The sequence below is a fragment of the Carettochelys insculpta genome, chromosome 5 (genome assembly GCF_033958435.1).
Source record: "Carettochelys insculpta isolate YL-2023 chromosome 5, ASM3395843v1, whole genome shotgun sequence".
NCBI lineage: Eukaryota > Metazoa > Chordata > Testudines > Carettochelyidae > Carettochelys > Carettochelys insculpta.
Window position 1 is genome coordinate 87,876,582 of NC_134141.1, and position 26,199 is coordinate 87,902,780.

The 26,199-nt window shown below is 37.6% G+C and overlaps 1 protein-coding gene across 2 annotated transcripts in view; it reads left to right on the forward strand.

Annotated features, from left to right (window-relative positions):
• The window catches only part of JMY (junction mediating and regulatory protein, p53 cofactor), a 92,755-nt gene extending 70,815 nt beyond the window's left edge, over positions 1–21,940 (forward strand). The window contains exons 8-11 of one of the 2 annotated variants that reach the window (XM_074995461.1): positions 5,962–6,057; positions 8,091–8,643; positions 13,181–13,491; positions 16,814–21,940. In XM_074995461.1, coding sequence (XP_074851562.1) covers positions 5,962–6,057; positions 8,091–8,643; positions 13,181–13,488 — 957 coding nt within the window. In that variant the 3' untranslated portion in view covers positions 13,489–13,491; positions 16,814–21,940. Of the gene's footprint in view, positions 1–5,961; positions 6,058–6,378; positions 6,447–8,090; positions 8,644–13,180; positions 13,492–16,813 lie in introns of those variants that run through there. The other variant, XM_074995462.1, reaches the window with a different exon arrangement.
• The last annotated feature ends 4,259 nt before the right edge of the window (positions 21,941–26,199 follow it).

Sequence of the window (26,199 nt, forward strand, 5' to 3'; positions counted from 1 at the left end):
AGAAATAGGAAAAGGCAAGTCAGCTCTTATTGTTTCTCTCATTGCCAATTCTGGAGTATGACTTCGTTATTTTAGTCAGAGGGGTTCTTTCGTATTCTTGGATATCATAATTGCATCCAAACAAAATAATTAACCACAGTTATAAAGAAAGGAAAATAAAACATTAAGCAAAACATCACATATGATAGGACATAAATGATAAACTGGTTACTTTCATTGCAGTTACTTCTGTATGTGTCTGTTTGGAGAGTTTTTAAAAGAGATTACACTTGTTTGTGAACTACCACTAGGGAACATATTTCTCTTAAATTAAGACCAAATTATATTGTTTCCCAAAATTACTGTCAGTTCACTCTGTCTCTTATTTGATACTGTTATTACACTGTTTAGTATGAGCAAAATAGGGGGAATGCACAGCGGTCAAGGTAAACCAACAGAGGATAGAGAAATTCCACAGTCTTGCTGTTTATCTGAATATGGAGGAAGGATCTTACTCCTTATTTATACAAGTAACAAATAGTGGCTGTGTTGTTCATCATTAGTTGAATAGTAAGACCTTTTATTACATGAAGAAAAACCTCAAAGGTTTGTAAATGGCCCTTAGCTTCTGGTGTTTGTATGGTGGAACTTTTACCAAGAGGACCAAATTCATAAACTGTTAACTTGACTGAAAATTCTCTCGCCACAGTATGCTACCAGCCCCTCCAAGCACATGATTTGTAAATAGTCACAAAAATTCCATAAAGCAGGATGACATTCATACCAACCCATCAGAAGGGGTTTCACTTACATGGTGCCGTTCACAATGAAAGACAAAGTATCATGAGTTCTGATTAAGGGGAGGAAAAAATGTCCAGGAGGCAAATCAAATAATTTCTAGTCACCTATTCTGTACATACCTACACTTCCTCTCCTTCCAAGGATAATGAAACAACCAAGCAAGAAGCAGCCAAATTACTTCTGGTAACCCCAACACAACTCTGGTATGTAGACCTCCAGAGGTTCTAGATGTGACCATCCATAACCTTATCTCTAATTTTGGATCTCTTCTCAGAGTCTTGTGATACTTCATTGTAGCATGGATGGTATTCCCCTCAGAGAAGGGGGCGTGTTTCTCTGACATGCAGAACTAAAATACAATAGAATTATTCTACCAGGTCTACATGTCCAGTAAAATTGGAGATTTTTTCCAAATCAGTCCTGCCACATCTGTCACCATCCAAATCTCAGATTCTTGCTATTCATGACTATGGATTATACATTAATTAAAAAACTTTAAATAAGCTCTCTGCAAATGCACTTGGCAGCCATTTCATCTGCCGTATGTGGATCCTTGGGGTTCTATCTCCCAGTTGTTGAAGAGATTATATGAAATGTTCAACAAAAGTTTTTTTTCTTTTTCCTCCAGCAAGAGACACTGTTATGGGTTGGAATTTAAATTTAGCTCTGTTAGGGTTTATGTGATTGTGTTTCAAACCCCAGGCCACATGCTCTTTTCCATCTTGCACTTCCATGACAATTGGGTAAGAGAATTATGTTGATGACAGGTCTGTTATACATAGCTTTGCACAAGAAGATCTCCATGAAATCACACACAAGTTTCTATCTAAAGTGGCTTCAGAATTTTATTTAAACCAGATCATTGACTTTTTTCCAAAACCATATTCTGATAAAGGGTAACATGTTACATTAATTAGAAGGTAGTCTATGCACATCTATTTTGAGAGAACAAAAGGCTACGGAAAGTCTCTTAGATTTTTTTATGAAAAAGATCAAGTGACACTGGCTCTTTACCAATTATCTTGACATGAGAATTTATCAGCTGATTGGTAAAAGACCTACCTGATAAAAGAACAGCTTATTCATAAGAGCTCATCTAGCAGTATCTCTCAGGAACACACTAATTTAAATATTTGTAAAGCAACCATGAGGTTTTTCTGTCCATTTCACACATTGGAGAGATACTGTCTTTGGTAGAATGGTGCTTCATTTTCTGTTTAATGGGTCACAGCCTGAGGGTCTCCAACTGTTGAACATAGTCAATCAAAATCAGTCAGTCTGTATTCATGTATATCAATCAACTGAAGAACCTGTCATGTGTATAGAAGCTGTGGTTATTTTGAGATGTGTTGTCCGTAGATATATTCCATAAGCAGTCCTCCATGCCCACTACTGTGGAGTCTTTCATCACTCATTCCTCTGGTAGTGAGGGAAGAGAGGGTGGTTGGGATGACCCCATCCTTCATCCCCTTGGTTGAAAGCATGACGATATAAGGACACACGAATGACCCCAGCGGGGATTACTGACTAGAAGTCTCTGGCTCAGACACATTGGGTCTGCACGCATCCGCAGTGGACTGTATGTGTCTATATGAACAATTAGTCTAGAAGAACCACAGTTTCTGTGCAGGTGGTTGTTTTCCCTCCTCAGGTTTTCTAAGATGATCATGACTATAGTGTGAGTATTTCACAAATATTAATGAATTTATTGTCACAATATGCCTGTGTGATAGGGAAATAATATCCTCATTTTCTGGTGGATTCTAGAATCCTGTGAAGTGGGAGGGAACCAGAGCTTGGGCTACATCTTGTGCCTTATAGTCTGCACTGCAGTGAAACAGTCCCACAGCCTGAATCCCAGCAACCCAAGTCAGCTGGCATAGGCTAGCCACAGGCTTTTCTTCTTAGTGTAGACATCCCTTAGTGGTCACCTGTGAAAAATCTGGGTTATGTGATTGGTCTAGCATCACACAGGAACTCTGTGGCAGAGGAGGTGCCTTAACTGTGAGACTGTTCTTTCTCTTCCTACAGTCCCCTGCTTCAGCTCAACAAGTGAGGTGGGGAGGTCCTATTAATAGTCTCTTACTGTATAACCCTGAGTCAGGCCTACTATATGACCATCCTGTGCAATTAAGAAGGTGTGGACCTGTGGGTGGGAAAAGTATATGATGCTGTATTGAAAGGCTTTATCATGTTTTATATGTAAAAGGGGGCTGAATTAAGGTTGCACAGGCTATCTTAACTCTGCCCTATCTTAACTTTTGATTGTGTGACTTTTCAGCTCTAAGGTTCTTTTCATGTAGTCTTTTATGTAACATCATTTGTTTTAAAAAGCAAACTTAAAAAGATGGAATGTTATATGGCTTCTGTAGATGTCCATATGTGTCGTCAGCAGATTTTTTTTTTTCCATTTGAGCTTGTGGAATAACTAAGAGCAGCAGTAGGTTGTCAGCCTATATATGGACACACTGGAGAGGGATGAGATGCTTTTTAGGGTGTTTTCACAGACATTGCTCTCAGCAAATGGTGAAATTCAGGAATCTTGGATTGTATTCCAGGCTTTGGAATATCTTTGGGCACAGACACTTCTATCTTTCTCACCTGTCTCCTCGTCCTCCTCCACACCTCAGAAGTGATATCGTCTGACTTTGTCCCTCCAATCTGCCCGTCTTTTCTCTGTCCTGCTGGGACTCCTTTTTCTAGTTCCCTACACCTTGCTTGTTCCAGACTTTCTCCAGCTCCTCAGGCTTTTCATCCCATTCCCAATCTCCCTGCCCCAGCCAGTCCCAGTTTGCCCCTGCCCCATAGCTCTTTGGCTGATCTCGTTGTCCTCTCTTTCCCTGGCGAGATAGCTCTCAACCCCTCATCCTCATTTTCCTAATTGGCTATGATGCCTTCCACCAACCAAATCGCAGTGACAGTTTCTTTTTCACCCCCTTTGTCTCTCTTCTCCATTCCATTGATCCTTTTTATTTGTTCCTCTCCCCTCTCTTCAGTCTGGCTCTTGTGTGCTATGCATTCAGGTCATGTGGTTTCCTCCCCCAAATGGCATGGGTTCCAGAAGGGGGGCATTATTGAAAGAACAGAATGTTTCTGCTGCTCAACCTCATTCTAGCCAACAACAGTAGCAGTTGTAAGGAAGATCTAGCTTGGCACTTGTCTCAGTGGAGTATGCTTTGTGCAGACAGTGCATGTACAGTCTGGTCAGGGGTAAGAGCTGGGAGACTTGAGCATGCTTGTTGAGGATTGATTCTTCAGGGAGTTTAGCTACTAAAATCTAAATGTCTGTAATTTGTGCAGCTTATTTTCATAGACTTAACCTGGTCAAATCTGGGTGGATTTTCTCAGAATAACAAAAGACATAACCCTCAAACAAAGGCCAACTCTCTGCCAAATTTCACATACTTGCTTGAAGACTGGCACTAACGCTTGTCATAGACAGACTCATTTAACATGGACAGAATATTTTCCCTTGTGTAGATCTCATATGTGGCTAATGTGTTCAAAAAAAAAAACACAAAAACCCCATATCAGCATAAGGCATACTTTAGTATGGAAAAAATCAGCACAAATGATATCAGCTTGGCAAAATTATAAAATGGAAGGTGTTTACCAACCTTCAAAAAGCCAGTGCCACCAGTTACACCTGTAAAATCTTTGTGAATGAACTGGCATTTGTTTGTGTTACCTTTTGGCAATCACGTATTGGCCATGTCTACACTTAGTAAAAACTTCAAAATGGCCATGCTAATGGCCAGATCGTAGAATACCAATGAGGTGCTGAAATGCATATTCGGCGCCTCATTAGCATTCTGGTGGCTGCGGCACTTCGCAATTGCCGCGTGTCACTGCCTCGCGACTTGTCTATGCCGGGGTCATTTTCAAAAGGACCCCACCAACTTCAAAATCCCCTTATTCCTATGAGCTCTTGTTTAGTAGTTAAATTAAATTAAAAAATGACTCATAGGAGTAAGGGGATTTCAAAGTTGGTGAGGTCCTTTTGAAGAGACCCCAATGTAGATGAGCCGCACAGCAGCAAAACGCAGGAATTGCAAAGTGCCGTGGCCACCGGCATGTTAATGAGTCGCTGAATATGCATTTCAGCATCTCATTAATATTCTTCGATCTGGCCATTCGCGTGGCCATTTCAAAGTTTTGATTACGTGTAGCCGTAGCCGTTAAGAGGTAGCATATTGGGGTTGTGATAGAGGGAGTTGAATCGCTTCCTCCCATACTTTATTTGCATCAGCAAATTTTGTATCTGGAAAAAAAAAATTCAAACCTTACTTCATCTCTAATTTTGACCGCAAACAGGTTTTAAAAGAATTCTGTTACCCCAGAAAGTGAACTATAAAAACTGATTTACTTTTCACAAGTGTGTAGACTGGCATTGTGATGTGTAGAATGGGCATGTATCTGTTCGATGAATACAGTTTTTTGTTTGCTCACTGTTTTTTCGGAAACACCTAAATTCAATTCTAAGCATATGAAAGCAAGGAACCCATAGTACCAATCCCAGTTCAGCCAGCGTTTGCACATCTGCTTTTTTAGTGGTGGACCTCTCATGTCAAAGAATGTGTTTTGCTGAATTTTGTAGGCAAATTAAGATTATTTTAAATCATTTATGTAGTAGCACAAATTGAAAATAAATTTGAAAACTTAGGTCTCCTTAGGGGGCCTTTAAATCCATTTTAAAATCTTCCAGCCTTACTAATTCCTTGTTGGTAACCTGTTCCAGTAGTTGGACCATGAATGCCAAAGCACGTTTGATTGATTGATTGATTTATTAAGGAATAACTTAATTTTTTTTCCCCATAATAACAAGATCCCTGCTGGATTAAACAGTGTCCGATTTGAGTCCTGTATGTTATTTCCAACAGTGACTGGTATTGGCTGCTTCAGAGAGAAAATCTGCAGTAGGAAGTTATGGCTAATTAATCCCCAAGGAAGTATACTTCTGTCTCTCAAACATTAAAGGTTGATTCATGCGCTTAGATTTGAAGGTTTACAAACTTTTCAAGGTTCTTGTTTAGTTTTACTTTTATAACTCAGGTGACTTTTATTATTCATATACATATGTAATCCTGATAAGCTCTTGCACTCAATGATACCTTCAATTTAAATTCTCATTATTATTGTTCTGCGTGTAGTGACTGATGTGCTTTTGATACACTTTCTTAGAAGCAAGATCGCCTGCAAGATGAAGAGGAGAGAAAGAGCTCCTGGGTTAGTCAGGAGCGGCAGAAAACACTGGATAGACTTCGCTCATTTAAACAGGTGACAGAAGTAATGACCCTTTTTTCACCAGGGTGCAGAATTTATTTTTTTAAAAAAATTTGAGTTATATTTTGGCAACATCCTGGGAGATATCTGTTGTTTTTCTTTAAATACTTTTTCTTTAAATACTTAAAGTATTCATTCAGGAAATAGATGTTAAAATTCCTGTAGTCTGAGATCTAAGAGGAAATAAAGTATAGCATTTGATAAAGTTCTTGGGTGTATTGTAACATAGTTCTGTGCTTAACCTCAGTAGTCTCAGTTAATATTTGCAGAAAAATAATCAGGAACTGAAACAACGTCTTTCCTTTCCTTATATAGAAACAATCCAGGTGCTATTTTCCACATGTATTGGATCATATGACCTGTTGTTTGCATTACGATAGCAGGTAAAAGTCCCTGTCTCAAAGAGCTTGCAACCTAATACCAGAGAAGAGACAGCAGATTGATGCAGGTGGGAGTACAAGGAAAATGAGACAATATTGACTCCTTTTAATAGACTCAAGAGTACTAGAATTGGAAGGGACCTTAGAGGTCATCAAGTCCAGTTCCTGGCCTGTGCATCTAAGACTGAAAAAGTAATAAAGCTGAAAAATTTCTATTAGGAAGAAATCTTGTATAGTAGTTAACTTAAAAAACTACTTTTCCCACTCAAATTGCTTGCCAGGCTACTAGGAACTTAGAACTTCTGTGCACTGTAATAAATTCACAAATTGAACCAATGGGGGTATTAATCAAGTTAATGGATAAAATCTGTGTAGCTTTGTAAAAGTGTCAATATATATCGTGGTAAGGTTTTTTTTGTTTTTTTGTTTTAAGAAAAACTGCACGTTTGGGCCTGGTTTTCAGAAGCAGCCTTCAGTTTCCCCTTCAGCCATTTGTATGCACAGTTACAATTGGCAGGGACACAAACTGGAGGAGCAAGGGAAAGGTAGAAGCCAGATTATGACCACTTTCAAGCGAGGGCTACAGTGTAGCCCTATCTCAGAATAATTTCCGCAATTTGCATTGTGCAAATTGTGTAAGTTATTTTGAGGTAACTTATTTCAAACTCGGTGCCAGACACATGGTACCAGAGTTCGAAATGACTTCCTATTTCAAATTTTCCACTGCCCCTCTCACAACAAGGGGCATTGGAAATGAAATACCCCACTTAGCCCTGCTGTTTTGAGCACGGTGTTTGGCTGCAGGGCCAATTTATTATTTCAGGGTACAAATGTAGCCCAAAATAGAAACCCCAGTGTTAACCATAGCCTAAAAGTTCATCTCTGACAGAGAATTCTAGTATTTGCAGTGCAAGAAGAAAAATGCTGAGAAGTGTTGAAGGTTTTCTTGTTGTCTGGGTAAGTTGTACAGTGCTGCATTTGAGATCGGCTCAATGGATATAATGGCCTGAACATGCTGCAGTGTGACTCACTGGCCTGTTTTATGGCAAGAGAAGAAAGATTTTATAATTTTCCAGGAACAATTAATTTAGATGATGAAGTGGGATTTCTGTCCATTTGCATCCAAGTTGATCTAAGCACAAAGTGAGAGTTAACCTAGACACTCCAATGAGACAATCGATTGAGAACCTAGGATCTTTCTGCCATTCCATTCTTTGTTGTAACCTGCATATACGTAAAGAGGAGAGAAGAGGTTGATAATCTGGTGGTGAAGCATTTAGAATGTTTTAGAGGAATGTAGTTGACTGTCTATTACCTCCTGGCATGAATAAGTGTAAGAGGAGGTGGTTTACATGCAGTGGTCTTACATTCTTGCAGAACTTCAATTTATGGCAGTCCCACTCTGTCTGTCATGGTACACTACTGTGCTGCCACATGCAGGCACATCTTACTGGAATATTTTATTTGAAAATGTACTGCGGCATAAAAGACCTCCTGTGTGATCCCAGTCCAATGCAATAACAAAGGAAAGGAAAAAAAAAAAAAGAGTTTTTGTCACAAAGGCAAAATCACTGATTAATGCTCTTTAGTGTCTAGTATAGTGTATTGCATACACTTACCTAATTTTAAATAACTGTTTCCTTTTAGCGGTATCCTGGGCAAGTAATACTTAAATCAACCAGACTGAGACTGGCTCATGCAAGAAGCGGTAGTGCACCCAGCTCAGTGCCCTGTGTAGATCAACCTCAATCTCTACCACTAACCACACTGATCCAAAAGAAAACTGAAGAAGTGGAATCAGGAAAAATAATCCAGCCTTTAAAAACCCAGGAGTCCAGAAGTGTAGAACAACTTGAAAATCGTTCATTACCTCCAAGTGGCATTACCTCTGAACTGTCCCATCACACTCCTCCTCCACTCGTTGCCAGTCATGAGCTTCAACTAGGTACTGATACTGTAGTTCCACTCCCCGCTCCTTTGCCGCCGCCACCGCCACCGCCACCGCCGCCTCTACCTATCAAGGAAGATTCTACTGAAATGTTAGAGAAAAGTGAAAGTCCTATTAAACAGGAGAGTGAGGATAAGGGAGTCCCACAGTCTATCACTGTCCCATCGGCACATCTTTTTGATAGCAACCAGTTAGTCAGTGCCAAGAAGAAACTTAAGAAGACAGATCTAGAAGGTTTACAGAGGAGGAGAGGTAATACTTTTGTTTATATTTATTTAAACACAATTAACTGCTAGGAATGCATTTGGAGTAATTTTGTTTCCTCCCCGCCCCCCCCCCCCTTTTTTTTTTGATTGCTGTATGGAAAGGGGCATATTGGATTTTATGTGTAATTAGCAATATTATGGTGGTTCTAATGGCCTTAACTAAAAAAAATCTGGTGAACTCAAATGGCAGAAATTCGTACTGTAGTACATGCTGTTGATTCAGTTATATCAGACTGCACGTAAATGGCAAAATGCGCTTGAGGATTCATTCAATTTTTCAGTGACAGACATGTAACAGACTTCAGATATGGGTGCAAAAACTTTTGCTGTGTACCAAAATGAAATTAATTGTAATACTTACTGTAGCTGTCTCAATCTGCCACCTTTGTGTATCCTGTTTCTTCTTCAAGCTAGCTGGTGCTGGCATCCTTGAATAAATCACCGCAGATTGTTAGATAGAAATTAAACAAACACTGAAACCTAGGAGATGAATTTTAAAAAAGTAGCACGCAATTTACATTGTTTGTACTGTGAAGCAGGAGAAAAGAGTCTTCCTAGGGGCTTAAACGGAGCCAGAATTTCACACAGTAATTTTCATTTAGCAGATTTTGTTTTCTGTGCCATTACTGTGATTTAATTAACTTTAAGTATCAGAGAGGTAGCCAAGTTACCTTATCTTCAAAAACAACAAGAAGTCCTGTGGCGCTTTTTAGACTAACAGATAATTTGGAGCATAAGCTTTCGTGGGCAAAGACCCACTTGGTCACATGCATGAGATAGTGCCACAGGACTTCTTGTTGGATTTTAACTTAGTGTGCCACGAACTAGTCAGACATAGTTGAAGCTTCATTTGTGCCTCCTGTAGAGAGCTGTGGTAGTGACTCCATAGTTAAAGCCTTCAGTTAGAGGCCTTACTGTGTTTTGAGGGGGCAAGATGATTAACAATCTTCTGAACTTTCTTGTGGTGAATGAAACCGGGGCTATGGAGTCTGAAGTAGATTCAGCAGTCTATTTTTTGACTCACATGACTTAAAAGTTTGTTTTGGAAAAGTGTTCTCTAGATTTGTCCATGATCCCAAATCTGTAAAACTCAGACAGACAGTGAGTTAAGGCTGAATAAAGCCTATTCATTTAAACTTCCAGTTTTGGATACTGGTATTTATCTTTACGGTCAAAATTACATAGTGCTGCAAGAACTTCTAAGTCTCCTAAGAAACAGGGATGTTGTCAGGTGTCTGATAACATTGGCATGTCAGACTCTTACCTGAGGTTAACTGGTGTATGTTGGTGTCATATTAATACTTTGTTTTTAGTGCCCTCCACAAAAGAATGCTCTGCTATTGTAGGCACACGAAGGTCTTGATCCTGCAAAGAGGCCTGTGTGCACCGACCCATGCACCTGTGTAGTTTCCGACTGATGTCCGTGGTTGCCCAGAGCTCTGCTTGCATGAAATTTCATACATGATTGGGGTCTAATATACCTATATCTTTCTTGGTGGAATGATACTTACTCTCTATGATTGTGTTTTACATTGATTTTAGGGACTCTCAAATCTGTGTGAAGAGTTATAATTAAGTCAAGCATTTTTTTCAATGTTTGTAAAATGTCTGACATTTTGATGTCTTCAGACTATTTAGCACACAAAATTACAACAAATGTGTATATAAATATAGGATCAGTTCTCTTCAGTTAGGTTTAAACATATTTCATCTACTTCTGGTCAAACTCGTGGAGCATTACTGGCTCTCTTAAGACACAGGGCCAGATTTAGGGGCAAATGACCAGCTGGAATCCTGGGCTAGGGTGATGCTTTTGTTACTGACTTAAGGGAATCATTGAAGTAAAACATTTCAGGTATTCTGCATACGGATTCATTTTTCACTAACAACCTGGAATGTTCCGGACCTTTGTAGAATCTCTTGGAATCTTGCAGACTTTGAGAACTACGATTTCCTTGAACCACCTACAATGTTGTTTCTAGGGCCATATGGTATTTAAGAGTTGAGGCACAGCCAGTCACTGAAATATAAGAATGAAGTGAAGTGAGAGCCCATCTGCAATATTGTGAACCTTGATTGTGCATTTGTACTCGTGTTCTAACATTGAAGAATGTAAGTAGCAACAAATTAATGACATACTAAAATTAGATTCCAGAAACATGGATCAAACCCCTATCTATGGAACAATATAAAAGAAATACTGTTACTTTTTTGCTATGCTTAACATGTGCTGTTTGACTTTCTAAGATGAAATATGTTAAATACGCTAAATATTATGTCCCTTTGCACTCCAGCTACTGTGTCAGAAGACATGTTTCAATGTTGATGATAGTTGTTAAAAATACAAGTATTAATTCAATTTGTGACTGTATTCCTTAGAGAGAATTTTATATGTCTTCTGATCCATGGTTTTACCTGCATCTGATACATATCTTGTCTTATGGCAGTCTCCGCACATGTTGTTCAATTTTAAGAACACTTTCCCTGCAGATCTGACAAAACACAATGAAGGTACCTGTATGAGATTTCTAAAGATAGCTATAGTAATTGATGTAAGGTTTTTGAAAGGCCTTCCTAAATCTGAGCAGGATGAGGCATAAAACATGCTCTCAGAAGTGTTAAAAAGCACTGTTCCAATTCAGAAATGACAGACCCCCAACCACCACGGAAAATGATCTGTTGGGGTGGCATCTGACTCAGATGGTGCTGCGGCTAGTTGTTGAGCAGAACCTGTCATCAGCATGGGAAGCATATGCTCTGAAATGGTGGTGAGAGAATTAAGAGGCATACCAATATTTGGCATATCTGGCATGTAAATGCTTTGCAATGCAAGTTATAACAGTGCCATGCAAATGCCCATTCTCACTTTCAGTTAACATTGCATATAAGAAGCTGGAGGCATAATCTCTCATAAAAGTAAACAAATTTGCTTTAGCAATTGACTGAACAAGAAGTAGGACTGATCAGATTAGTAAGCTCTTCATTTTTACATTGTTTTATTTTTGTGTGTGGTTGTGGGGAAAAAATCTACATTTGTAAGTTGTACTTTCATGATAGAGATTGAACTATAGTAGTTCTGTGGGTGAATGGAAAATTATTTCTTTGGGGTTTTTTTGAGTGCAATTTGTAAACAATACAAAGTGAGCACTGGTCATTTCATATTGTTTTGTAATTGAAAATAATATATTTGAAAATGTGGAAAAAATCCAAAAGTATTTAAATAAACAGTATTCTGTTATTGTTGAACAGTGCAAGTAAGATGTCAATAAATTGCAGTTTTCTACTCTTGCAGTTCATCACAATTTTAATTTTGACAATCCTAATATAAATAAAAACATAAGTTACACACATTTTTGTGTAATAAAACCTGTCTACTCTTGCCTCCCCAAGAGTACCTTTGACCTCTGTACTTGCACTGTCTCTACTAATCCACAGCCCACTGAATTTATTTAACAGTCCAAACTTCTAAATAGCTTCTGAGAGTTGTCTTTAGAACATTGATTTACCAGAGAAATTTCCAGACACAAGGCCCTGTCCCAGCAAATAAATGAATAGTTTTGTCCAAAACTCAGGCAGGCTGTGTGACATTCACAAATGGATTGCAAAAGTTGTCATTCAAAATATATTCTGTAATAAACATAGGAGAATTGGGGGGAGTGTTTTTTTTTACTATGGATATATGTTTCACTTAGAATATGCTGGCACGTAGGTAGTTCCCATTGTTGTATTGAAAACACCGTGCTGAATCCTAGAGTCCATCTAGTCTGTAGCTCTGCAAAGCCAGAGTCCCCTATACTAGCTCTCTATTTCACAGGGGAATAAAGTTGCCAGTAGACTGTAAGGGGTCCCTTACTGCGTACCTTAAAGCTCAGTTGCTCTGCTTGCAGTATGTGCAGGGGAGGGAATCGTTTGAACAGGCTATTAGTACTGTGCAAATCCACTGGCCCAAAATCCTGCATTTCACATTGGAGGAGAGGGAAAATAGATGCTGCTGCAGCTGATCACATCTGTGACTCCCTGATGGCTTGTAGTAGAAACCAAGCAGTGAATACAAATCAAATACTACAGACATACCCTAAGAATTCAGTTTCTCTTCTGGTGCTTATCTTACATAGAGTATGCATTCCAGTCAGTTGTGCTCACTATTGGCAGTTTCAGACACTGGAAATGGTCATCATAATTATTTTGTGTGTGTAACTGATTCTTACATGCAGGAAAACTTACCCACTCAAGTAGCCCTCGTCTATACTATACACTGATGTTACTTGGTTTTCAGAAATCATATTATAGTTTTCACAATACAAATAATTTCTTCTAGCCAGTGGAGAAAAATGTTTTTGGAAAGTTAGCATTTCCCAACGGTTATCATATGGCGGTATCTAAATTACCACTGTGTTCTCTCTGTTTAGAATGCAGAATTGCTGTGGTAACCAACTTTTGTCATCTAGGAAATAAAAATGAAGATGCTGAAATGTGTAAATATATTAAACATAATATTAACTTGGTCTTTTGATTTACTGTAGTGAGTTCTCCAATGGATGAGGTACTGGCGTCCTTGAAGCGTGGTAGTTTTCACCTAAGAAAGGTTGAGCAGAGAAATCTCCCTCCTTTCCCTGATGAAGATGACAGCAATAACATTTTGGCACAGATAAGAAAAGGGGTGAAACTGAAGAAAGTGCAGAAAGATGTTCTGCGAGAGTCTTTTACAATTCTGCCTGACACTGACCCTTTAACACGTAGTATCCATGAAGCACTGCGAAGAATTAAGGAGGCATCACCTGAATCAGAAGACGAAGAGGAGAGTTTGCCTTGCACAGACTGGGAGAATTAACCTGTAAAGTTCCTACATTTAAATTTTATTTTGTTTACAAATAACCTGATAAGTGTGGGTTGGAAAGCCTCAGAATCTTAAGATTGTGCCTTAATCATCATAAAATTGGTAAAAAATGTGCATGTGTAATGTGAGAATCACTGGCATTTCAAAGGGAGTTAATTAAGCTTATAAGTAAGGGAATTCTTTTTCTGAGCTGTTGCCAGAAATTTTTTGTGAACATTTTTTGTTGAATCAGTGACAGGATTGTCCTCACAAAAAACATACATTTCAGTAAATTGAAGAGACCGTACCTTGTAAGAGTGAAAAGGCCTTTCAGAAATAACACAACACAATCACTCTTGAGAATACGCTAAGATTTTTTTAATGTCAAAGGTTTTCTAATTGCTTCTGATATGTAAAAATCCTGTGTATTTCCTCTTTGAGGCTAACTAAATTACAAAAAAAATTAGATCTGACTACCGAGCAAACTGAAGTCATATTGGCTACCCTTTTTGATAGTTTTCAGATTTGTTGAGAGTCTGAGATTTGTGAACCATAAATAGTAAATATGCTAATTAAATTTATACCTGTGCTGTTTATAAAATACCCCACATATTTGCTCACATTGTAGTTAAATGTGATGCAAGTACTGATCTTAGACTAAGAAAACGAGTTTTACTGAGTTCAGAACCATGCAGAAATAGCCAAAGAACTTTAGTTTTCAATATTAAGATTGTGTGGTAAAGACATGGGTGTGTCTGTGTTGCTTCTATGAACTGGACTTGAGAGAGTGCTGTATTTCTGGAGCAGATCTGCCGACGGGTGATGGTCATAGGTAAATACAAGTAAAATGTTCAAATAAATGTAAGTAAATCTAAATCAAGGAGAGATGAAGGCACAACTCTCTAAAGAAATTATTTTAAAATCTTGCTTAGAAATGAACGCTCAGAAGGTGAACAGTGGGTTAAATGAAATGCATGCTGCATTCAAACCACTTATACTGGTAGTAAAAGCCACTTAATTTGTATATTAACTATTAAGCAGTAATTCACTTCAGGTATTGAGAGCTTTTGTCACACTGCCACAGCTGGGAAATGAGATTGAGTGGAAGTATCACATCTATTAAAGAGGGGTGGTAACCCAGCAAAATAAAAAACCTCCAATACGTGCAAAATTTTTGGTAAATTAAAGCCATTAAATAAATTATATCATCAATTTTATGGCCTATTCTGAATTTTAGAAAAATAAACAATTACCTTTTTCACTCATAGGTAGATTTTTTTCCATTAGAGAGAACCTTATTAATTGATCCCATTTAATTTACTTTTACTGAATTTCTCCTGATGCAGAAGTATGAAATTGTCTTAACCCAAGGGTGTAGATAGGTATACCTGCACGATAATCAAATCCACGTCAAAACTAATGATCTGCAGGGCTATCTGGCTCTCGCTACAGTTGTTGATCTCTCAGAATCTGATACCAGTCTCAAAGTTATTATCTTAACAATTCTTCATTATTTCCTGTGACTACTGTTATCAAAGAAAAAGGTGTGAGGTTGATTTTTTTAGTATATTTATTCCTCTGTCATTCTTCCTAGATATTTGACCAAACATATTTCATTATTCGCCTTTGTTGTAGTTTTGTAAGGCTTATTGCATCTCTTCTATCACCTTTTTTCTCTTGGGAAGAAAACCCTTTGATAACAAATGCTATTGTAAGCTACTGAGGTACGGATAGGGCACCAGTTGCCATCTTCTGTAAGCCAATGTTATCTGAACATTATACTCTCACCTTGAGAGACTACTTTATCGTCCTTTGCCTTGGTAAGGACCCAATCCTGCCAAATAGTTTTTTACATCTATTGAAATCAAAGTTGAAGATAAAGAATAGTTAGGAATTTGGGACTCTTAATTCCATAGAGATTTATACAAAATTTGGCATTTGCATTCAACCATCTCCACACTGTGACCATGAAAATGTTTCAGTGCAATGTAATTGTGTAACAGGTTTTTTGATTGATTTATAATGGTTTACTGCAGAAATTTCAGAACATGTTTTCCAATATAAGGAAATCAGTTTAATGGTAGGACTTGTTAAAAGATGCTATTTTTGATTAAAACATGGGGCAAAATACATTATATAAAAAGGTATTTTATACTATAAATGGGCATACATTGTATAACTGTACTATGAAACCCTCATCTTCATTTAAATCGACAAACTAAATTTTTCACTGTAATTAATACCTCAAAAGCTTTAAGGATAAATTGAATAGTTTATATATCTGAAATAGGGTATATGATTTAACTACAAGGGAAAAATTAGCAGTGAACAAATTAAGGGATTCCCCTTTATAACTCCAGTCAAAGGATAATACAATTTTACAAAAAAAAAAATTGGTTTTATTGCTTCATAATATTTTCTATTGATGTCTTCCCTATAATTTTTAAATCTTACAAGACCATACATGAGGCAGCTGCATGCAATTGAATCACTACCAGATGATGCAGTGCCATACAGAAAATTGTTGATGCTCAGAAAATGGCCAGTTATGTAAAGGATCTAAAACTTCTGTTTCACTTTTAGGCTATGTCTGGACAGCGGGTTTTATTTTGGGGTACGGTGGTATCCTGAAATAGCTGCGCAGGTCTATTCAATGTGCCTGTTTTCTCAAAACAGTTTGAGATAAAGGGCGCTTTCTTGCAGCACCCCTGTAAACCTTATTGGAAGAAGAGTAGGGGGATGGCTCAAAGTAGGGCTTTATTTTGGTGTGTGGCACCATTAGGCTATTTCAGTGTATGGTTCTGGCTATTTTAAAATCTACTTCAAATAAGCTCAGCAATTTGCATAGTGCAAATTGCATATCTTATTTCGAGTTTAGGGCACCCTCTAGACATAGCCTATAGCCTAAGATTCCATAGTCTCTGTTAAAGAAGTTTGATGACTTCAGTCATTCATCAGTCAATTGCAGTAATAAAATAGGGGCCTGGATTCTGAACTGAGACCCTGGAATGCACAGTCAGCTCAGGGAAGGGCTAAGGTGTGTGGTGGTTGTTTGTTTTTTGTTTTTTTTTTGGTTACTTTGATCTTGTGCCAGTGCAATCCCCAGCAGAAGTTAGAGCACACATATTGTTGGCTACTGGTAACCCCAAGAGGGCAGAGGGCACAGTGCAGGCCTGGCTGTGCCCCATGAAGTGGTTGCTGTTGTTAGGAGCCACTCAGATTCTTCCTAATTCCAGTGTTTTAGAGCCATCAAAGGGTTTAAAAATGCTGCGTAATATATTTAATGGAGGGTATTTGTACAGTTGAGAATTTTTTTTTCTTTTTTTTTCTTTTTACAAAGGTGACTAGAAGCCACTGAAGTAAAGAAAAAAACAACAGAAAATACTCATGAATGGAGATCAATCTTCCTCTTCATTTCAGAAAATTCACAGCCAGCAATTTTGACCATCAACTGCATAGTTTAAAAAAAGGCTTCCTTTGGCACATGTTTATGTGGAAAAAAACATGAAACATTGATTTTTCTTTCAGACTTTTATTCATTCCACAAGTGTGAGGTTGGACAAAAAAGCTAAGTTGTTTAGATATACATTTTATATAACTGTAATGAGAAATGCGTCTTCGGGATGTTTTCCAGTTCTTTAAGCACTTTTTACATTTGTGTTAGTATATATGGCCAGTTGAGTGAGAGAACATTTTAAGTGGGAAGAATGCTGCAGTGATAAAGCTACTGGGGATGTAGTTAAAACACCAGGACAGCTATGAAAGCTATTCTTCAGTGCACTGAAAATATCATCTGCTTGAAAAACAAATTTAATAGCTGTACCACAGAAGCTAAAATTGAGAAAGATGCAACTAAGTTTTCTTTATTCTTCTCACTGTAAAGAAATGTGTATTAGTATGAAAAAGAACAAATGACTGTACAGTTTAATAAGTACCATAAGAACAGACGACATGCATTTAAGAATGCATGTGTTCAAAACATGGTACACTTAACATGGCATATTACAACATATTTTTAGAAGGTCATATATAACCTTACACCCTACATTTTAAAAGTAGATTTTCCATGTTCTTTTAAACAGTAGTACTTAGGGGAGGTGAACTGATTTAATAGTTATACTATACATACAACTTTATTATAAGAAGCAATATTTTATAATTTAATAATACTTAAAATTATTTTTGTCTGTTAGCTAGAACTCTTATTTGATTACTGTAAGCGACCTTCTTTTCTTTCTTATTTAAAGATTCTTTAAAGAGAATGCAGGACTTAAACATTATTAACACTAGTTACAAAAGTTATGCTTTTCTGTTAGTATTTCATTTAATAACTACAAAGATTTGTACATCATATCTAACAGCCTCTTTGGCTGAAAATGACACTTGCTGGCTGTATGTGGCTCTAAAGGAGGAGGGTACAGCTTCAGTACAGTGAGAACTTAAAAAGAATCCTCAACTGCATGACTAATAGCTGCAGGCAGCTAGTTTTATGCCAGAGTTAAAGTAATCTTATACCATGTTAAAGGCTCCTTGTAACGTCTGTTAGTTGACAAATGCTCCAAGTATATGAAAGTCTTGACCAGCATTTAAATACATACTGAAAGACACTTCACCCCTTTCCTTTTATAAAAATTACATTTTTGTTCAGTATTCATGTTATGAAGGACAAATTATTGTACTCATTTTCATTTAGAAGCAGATTCATGAATTGCTATGGTTGTTGAATGGAATACACATTCCTCTCTAACTTTTATAACAGTTCTTTTAAAATATTCAAGTTTCTTCTTTCTTTTAAAAATGTATCATGTGGTACCATTTAGCATTGACCAGACGTGTAAGTCATTTGTGTGCCTGTAGTGTATGTACAGCATCCATATTCCATATTACATTACACTGTAAACTGTGTCCAGTGTGAATTTTTAGCTGTAGCACAAAACAGAAGTATCTACAAATTAGCATGATATTTGTGAGGCTGAGTGCTAGACCAACAATAACAGTGGGACATCAACTATGTCCAGTTTTTCTTGCTGTAAAAAACAAGTGCAAATTGTACAGTGTGCATATGACACTGGCAAAACTTTTCAGTTGTAGGAGAAATAGTTAATGTAATTTGAAAAACAGGAATAATGTTCCTGCCCTTTGCACTAAATTTATTATCCACAAATTTATCTCTATATAGGGATATGTTTAAATAGCTCTATACTGTGCTGTACTAGAGTTCTCAGGTTTATCTACATATGATTTTTCAACTTTGCCTTGAAAACTTGTTCATGATTAAAAATGAACCTGTCTGTGATACATTTACATTTAGTTAAAATGTTAGATTCCTGACTGTCTGTATACATTGCTCATTCCTGGGAATATTGTATTTTACGCACATGCGTACAAAAGATGGCTGCTCTGCCGAGCATAACAATTTATATTAAATTTTATCAAATCAGATTTTAATCTAAAGCAGAGGCTGGATGTCAAAGTTTCAAACAATTCTCCAATTAAGATGTAAAAATTGTTCACTAGTCCATTTACGATTCCTTGTATAAAAACACTCCCAGTGCTTTTCGATGAGGGTTTATACTATATTGCAAAAGAAGTTACAGGGGGAACATCCAGTTTTCACAAGTTACAGAAATTGTCAGTCCTTGTTAGTTTGGCACATCTGTTAGTGACAGTATGTTTATTGAACAACTCCGCACTTCACCATTGCAGACATCACTATGGGGGTGGCATTGATACTTGTGTACAAGAGGGAAAATATTTGCACATAAAATGATCACTAGAGGTTTTCAGTATTTGCTCTTCATAGCTGCACTCCATCAATACCTATGAATTATTCTGGTCCTGGCCACTAATCTTCAACAATTTTTCATCTTTGACACATTACATGCTAGGAAAAAAGAGCTCGTTTATTCAAAAATAGCGCTGTTTGGTAAAGTGAAATGGGTCCAATGAGGTAATGAATAGGAATTTCCCAATCTGGAATACTTGTAATCAGGAAGTATGAGTACTTACCATATTTTGAGGACTAAGAATTTATTGGAGAGAAAAAGGCATTAAAATTTAGAGCAGCAAAAAAATGAAAGGTAAAGTGCAATAGTGTTTTGAGCAGGAATGGGATTAACAATTATTTTAATTTCTGTATCAATTTCTGTATCTTCCTCACAATGGTCCCAGAATCCCTTCAAATGACTTATTTTGTTCACTTTCTTGCTGTTTGCATATTTGGAATTTGGTTTACTACTTAGCAGAGAAGAAAAATGTGTTTCACTCAAATGTTACTCTTAAGGTTGCTTTAAAATGTCTAGCAGCCTGTATTCTACAATACATAGCTGTAAAAACGAATTAGTTTGCTCTGATACTGTGGTGGTTCAATGGCTGCATCAGGGATTTTGGGTTCAGTAGGCTCCCTCAGAGTCTCTATAAAGAATCACTTTGCCTTTCAGCATTACATCCTCTAAAGTCAAATTATGAGCAGTTCATTGTTGAAATGTAACCAGTTGAGACAAGGAAGCAGAAAATTTCATTAGCTAATGTTATCTTTTATTCCCATTGCACTGAATTTAAAGACTGTAATTGTAAATTAGGGTTACTTACAGTTTAAACTGATGTTTTCATTGTAATACTTATGCACTTACTTTACCTGTGTTATTTCTGGTAATGATCCCATAAACATGAAGCAAGATATTATGCACAATGCTAGACAGTCAATATGCTACAGAGAAGCAAGGCTTATTGCTAAGAGAGAACCAGTATGAGCTGGATGCACCTTACTGGGAAAAAAAGCATGTTGAATTTACAGAATGCTATTGGCGAATATAGAACAGGTTTATTCTAAAAAGTGTCTTTTGTATAGTGAAGCACATTGACCTGTATTGCTGTCTGTAGCAGTGTAAAATACAGCAGTGGCTGTTTGTATCCTATAATTGTAATTTAAAGTTTTCCTACAAAATTAATTTATATTTAATTGTTGCCTAAAACATCATGTATTAAAGGTTAGAATTTTTAGGAGCAGGCTGGGTGTGCCAATGTATTTTGGAGTGGATGATGATATATATAAGCAGTGCACTGCCCATTTTGTTATGACTTTGACTATGGTGAATCTCCAACTTGGCATTTAAAAAACTTTATAGCAATTTACATCACCTAAAACTTGAGTCCTTGGGCCTCATAATATCACCAGCCTGGTCTTCCATTCTCCCATGGGGATGCTTAGGTGGTATCTTTAAAAATGGAATATGACCACTCTGTGACTTGTTGGACCTGTAATTATGTGAATGAGGAAACAGTGCCTACAACTGGTAGCTAAGATCAGGACAGGGGTTGTCAAGAAAATTCTTGATGAGGAGCATACAGCTCATTGATTGTCTCAGTAGGTAGGCCCCACCAAAATAGGAAGCATAGCACCAAGTCTTGTTCTTAAATAATTCATAGTCGTTTTTATTCAAGTTCCAAGTTTCCACAGCAATTAATTCACTGCTCAAGTGGCTTGTTTTTTCAAGTCTTCACATCCATTGGAAGATGCTTTTCACTCTCATGAACTGGGGAGAGGTAAGTGATTAGGGCGCTCTCACTGTGACCTCTTCATGGTTGTGGTAACGTGTAAAGTAGGCAGTACTCTTAAATGTCTAAGTGCAGACCACAAAGTTAGTGAAATGCAGCAAGCTGCAGATTTGCATGAATAAAGGGTTAATGAAACTGACACTTCTCAGCTTCGTTGAATTAATCACAAGTACTCAAACGAAAACTGATTCAACATCCATTAGCTTTGTGCAATATGACAACTAGAATCAAACACTAGCACATTATGCTTAGCTTTAAAAAAGTCTTTAAAACAATTCTATTTAAATGGACATTTTAAATGCACATTGTATTATAAAACTACTCCTGCAAATTTACAGTACCGAATAATGCTCAGCATTCTAAAGTATTATGTGACAAGTGTAAAAATTAAAAACTAAGTGAACATTTCTAGCAATACCTGAAAACTAAAAGAAAAAATACTGGTTTGACTGTTTGCCTTTTGCTCTTTCTTTAGTGCAGCTTTTCTGTAATTATTATTATTCTGTGTATTTCATGTTTTTACTATCATGACTTCAAAGTTAAACCTGTACACACAATACTGAAATCACCTTTCTTGTACATGCAATGTAACATACTCACAGTTTTGGTGCTTAAAAATGATTTTTTTCTTTAATAAAGGATATTTATTTGAACACGTTGATTGTTTTTAAAAAGTGGAGGAGATACAATCAGCACAGTTTGGTTCCTCAGCGAACATTTATTTTTATGTACCATTAGGCCTTCCATTTCTATCACATTCTTCACTGCTAATGCTAAAATTTAACTCTTAGAAGTGTACCTGCAGAACAGGACTATGGCATGTTGCTGAGATGCTAAATTCCTGAGTGCTTGTATTACCGCTACTCTTTTGTGTCAGTAGATAATTAAGGATTGGTAAAGAGATTAGAAAAACTTCTGCATTCTTTCAATGAGATCAGAACAAGCCTCCAGCTGCAATTATGGTTTTAAAAAGACCTGATTAGAATTAAAATAGACAAATTCAAAAATGAGTCTCTGATTCCTGTTTTTGAAAGATATTTCTCTTGTGCAGTAAGCAAAGAGACTGGGGTGAGTGTTTGTTAGTTACAAATCCTCAAATTAGACTATCGTGTGTCCTTATCATTCCCATGTTACAAAAAAATTAATCTGCATTAAAATAACGTTACACAGTTTGGCAGGAGAAGCACAGCACTCAAATGTTTGGAAATTCCAAACACTGAGGGCCCATGCACCATTTAGACATTCCGTCTGTTATGATTGTGATATTTCATTCACAGCATCTATTGGCTGTGTGTGGGCCCATGCTTACATTTGGAGTTTACTGTTTTGGCATGATTCAAAGTTTTGCTGACAATGCAAATGCCACACATGGAAAAGGTAATGTCTAAGGTTACATCTACACTGGAGAGTTCTGTAGATAAAACGAGGGGTTTTGTCAACAAAACGTGTGGAGCATCTACAGTCAAAATGCATTTTCTCGACAAACTTGACAAAAAATAGCGTAGCTGCTCTGGGAGCCCTTTTCTTGACAGAATGGATCAAAAGATCCATCTGCTTTTATGTGTAGATGTGATCTGTCGACAGAAGTTTTGTTGGAGCATTTCTTCTGACAGTAACTGCTGTAGACAAGATACTTCTACTGTAGCTAAAGCCTACAAGTTTGTCATCCAAACAGAAGCTTATGGAACAAAGAAAAGGCCTAAGGATCTTCTCCACATTCAGTTTTGCAAGAAACATGGGTGTGAGTGCTTAGGTATCTTATAACAGAAAGGCAACCTAAATCTAGAGGTCGTTACCAGCGTCTATAGTACTGTATGTACAAAATACTGTTAGGGTCGGTTGCTCTGGAAAGATTCACTTGGTTTCAGGGAGAAAAAAAAATGTTTTTTTTTAAGCTAGGAATTGGAAATAGATATCAGTGATGAAATTTTCAAATAGAAATTCTTTGTCCATTTTGTGGAGGAACTTAAATCAGCCAGTTGCCACAAAGGTAATTTAGTTTCTATGTATCATCTTAAAAAACAAATCATTACTGAATATGGCCACATGTCATTTACTTGTATACTAAGCTATTTTCCTTTAGACTGTGATATTTAGGATCCATCCAGATCCTACATGCATGTGAAGCTACTTGCAGGAACCAGCTATTTTTGAGGGTAGTGGCTGTCTTTTTGGCTGTCTCTACACTAGCTCAAAACTTTGAAATGGCCATGCAAGTGGCCATTTCAAAGTTTACTAACGAAGTGCTGAAATACATATTCAGTGCCTCCTTAGAATGGCGGCAGTCGTGGCACTTCAAAATTGACGTGGCTTGCTGCCGCACAGCTTGTTCAGATGGGGATCCTTTTTGAGAGGACCCCAGCAACTTCGAAATCCCCTTATTCCTATATTACTATTCCTATAATAAGGGGATTTCGAAGTTGCCGGGGTCCTTTCAAAAAGGACCCCCATCTGGACAAACCGTGCGGCAGCAAGCCACGTCAATTTCGGAGTGCTGCGGCTGCTGGCGTTCTAATGAGGTGCTGAATATGTATTTCAGCGCTTCATTAGTAAACTTCGAAATAGCCACTTGCATGGCCATTTCGAAGTTTTGGGCTAGTGTAGACATAGCTTTTATGTTTGCAAAATTCATAGCAGGTTATGGTGCTCTGAAAAGCAACCACCACCTCCAATTGCTCACTTGTTCACACTAAGTTTACATTTGATATGAGGTTATACTTTGCAGCATCTGTCTGTTGGTTAGTGAATAAATCAGAAAGCACACTAAAAAATGAAATGATTAGCACAGTGTTGACCTTAGTCACATTTGATAATAGAGACATGCTAAGATGTTATAAAGGATAACTACTCACTAGTAAACTTTGTCACAATCCTCTTCTTCGTCATCCTAGAGGAATAAAGCATTACATCAGCCTGTTCGCTCCACCAGAGGAGGACATAGGTTAGCCAGCTGCACATCAGAACAGAAAAGGAAAAAAAAAGGGAAGGAAGTAGAAAAGGGAAAGTAGTTTTATGCAAAACCAAACCACTAAAAGTTTCTTTGCTAATGTGCCTCGTCATATTCATCTTAGAGACAGCCTTGTGTTACACCTAATGCCACAGCAAAAGGAGATACTACGTGAAACAACATTTTTAGAACAATTCCATACACAAAAACTGCTAACGTTTTCATTGATTATGTGGTTACTCCTGTCCACTAAAGCTACAGCTTCTGCTTAAATCACAGTTGCTTCTCTGCTGAACAGAGTGGTTAGCACTGTTTGTCACAGTACTCTAACATGGAACACTGATCCACTTTTCTGCTCTGAAGGACTGCAAGTAAAATGAGTGGTTGGTTGCCCGAATGCCTTCTTGTCCTCCTCTTGCACTGGGATTTTCATTGAATCTGTCACGTTTTGTATTCATCCCATTCTTTAACCGCTTACATCCCAACTGCCAAAGCTCTCTTCCTCTACCTCTTTGTTCCTATCTATCATCTGCATTGCTCCAGCAGCACCAACTCCTTGGTCTCTAGCAATAATATGCTGAGTGAGTTAGAATGAAATGTTCCTGCCATGACAGTTACATTAGTCTGTGCTCAACTCCTCTTGGCTTTCTGGTTCATTCTACCTTAAACACCACTTGTGGAATCAGTGTAATTTTTTTCCATGCCTACAGTGACTAATTGGACAGCTGAATGAGATGCAGGCCCTGGACTGATAGTAGTAAATGTCCTCTCTGACATTTAGTTTGTTGTGGGACTACATGATGTTAAAGATTAGGCTTCCTGAGGTGCTTCCTTTGTACACTTTACAGCCAACAACAGCAGTGGCCAGACGTGCTGCTTACTATCACTGAGTCAGGGGTGAGGGACATCTCTCTACCCCTTTAGCTAGGTCTACACTATGGGCAAAAATCGATTTCAGATATGCAACTCCAGCAACGTGAATTGCACAGCTGCAGTCAATGTATGCTAAACTGATTTTTTTCCTGCTGTGCCCACAGTGGGAGGTTGCTGGGAGAAATTTGCCCATCAACTTTCCTCACTCCTTGCAACCGCCAGAACTACCAGGGTCAAAAGTGGAGCCCTGCTCATTCAATTTAGCATGTCCTCAGTAGGCATGCTAAATCAAACCCTGGAAGATTGTCCACTCCCCCGCATCAATCCTCCGGTAAGTGTAGCTGTACCTTTTGTCAAGATTACATAGATCAACTTTGACTACAGATTTCCAGTGGAAAAATAATTGTATAGAAATCAAAACGCTTCATAGGGATCATCTCCGTTTTAATGACACAAAATAAATAGCTTTGACTGGTTTCATTTACATATTTTACTTGATAAAATACTAACTTTGAAATATTAAAAATAATATATAATATCTCCAGAATGATTTGACATCCTGTTTCAATTATCCTGACTTGAATTTTTTTTAGGAGGGAGCAATAATTACACATACGGAAACATACTGATGGCAGCAAGGACAAAAGATAAGATTTAATTTAAATTAGACATGAAAACTATGGCAACCTGTGTTGAACCCTAAACTTACTATAATCTAGTCACCTAACTTAAATTACATAAATGCCATTCAAGTAGTACATGGTTGCTGACAAACTTTTCAAAAAGTCATGCTACTGAGCTCCTCATCACCTGGAAGCAGTCTGCTGAAAAGCTAAACCACCCTCTGACAGCAACAGCCTCTTGCAAATGTTCACAGAAAATTGTAAACTTCCTTGAGCTTACTGAGCCAGTTCAGCTCAATAACTAGTTCACTTCAAGTTAACAAACTTTCCTCCCTTTTCAATCCCCAGAAAGATTGTTTTGATCATCCAGTCTATCAACAACTACTTGTGAGACAATGAGATCTGGTCATTCTAAAATCTTGAAGGACATGCTGACCAGAAACAATCCATTTGATTCACTAACTAAACACAATACTTTCCTTGTTTAATAAAATGTCATGGTCTTAGTTATGTTACTGCCAGGATACGACACTGACAAGATGGGTGAGATATCTTTTATTGGACCAATTTCTGATGGTGGAAGGGCTATGCTTTTGAGCTAAACAGAGCTCTGCAGCTGTGCGTAGTTCAAAAACCTGTCCCTTCCACCAACAGAAGTTCATCCAGTGAACAACATTAAACACCAGTGAGCTAAGTTACACTCACTGCAAAATGGGTTTGGATAAA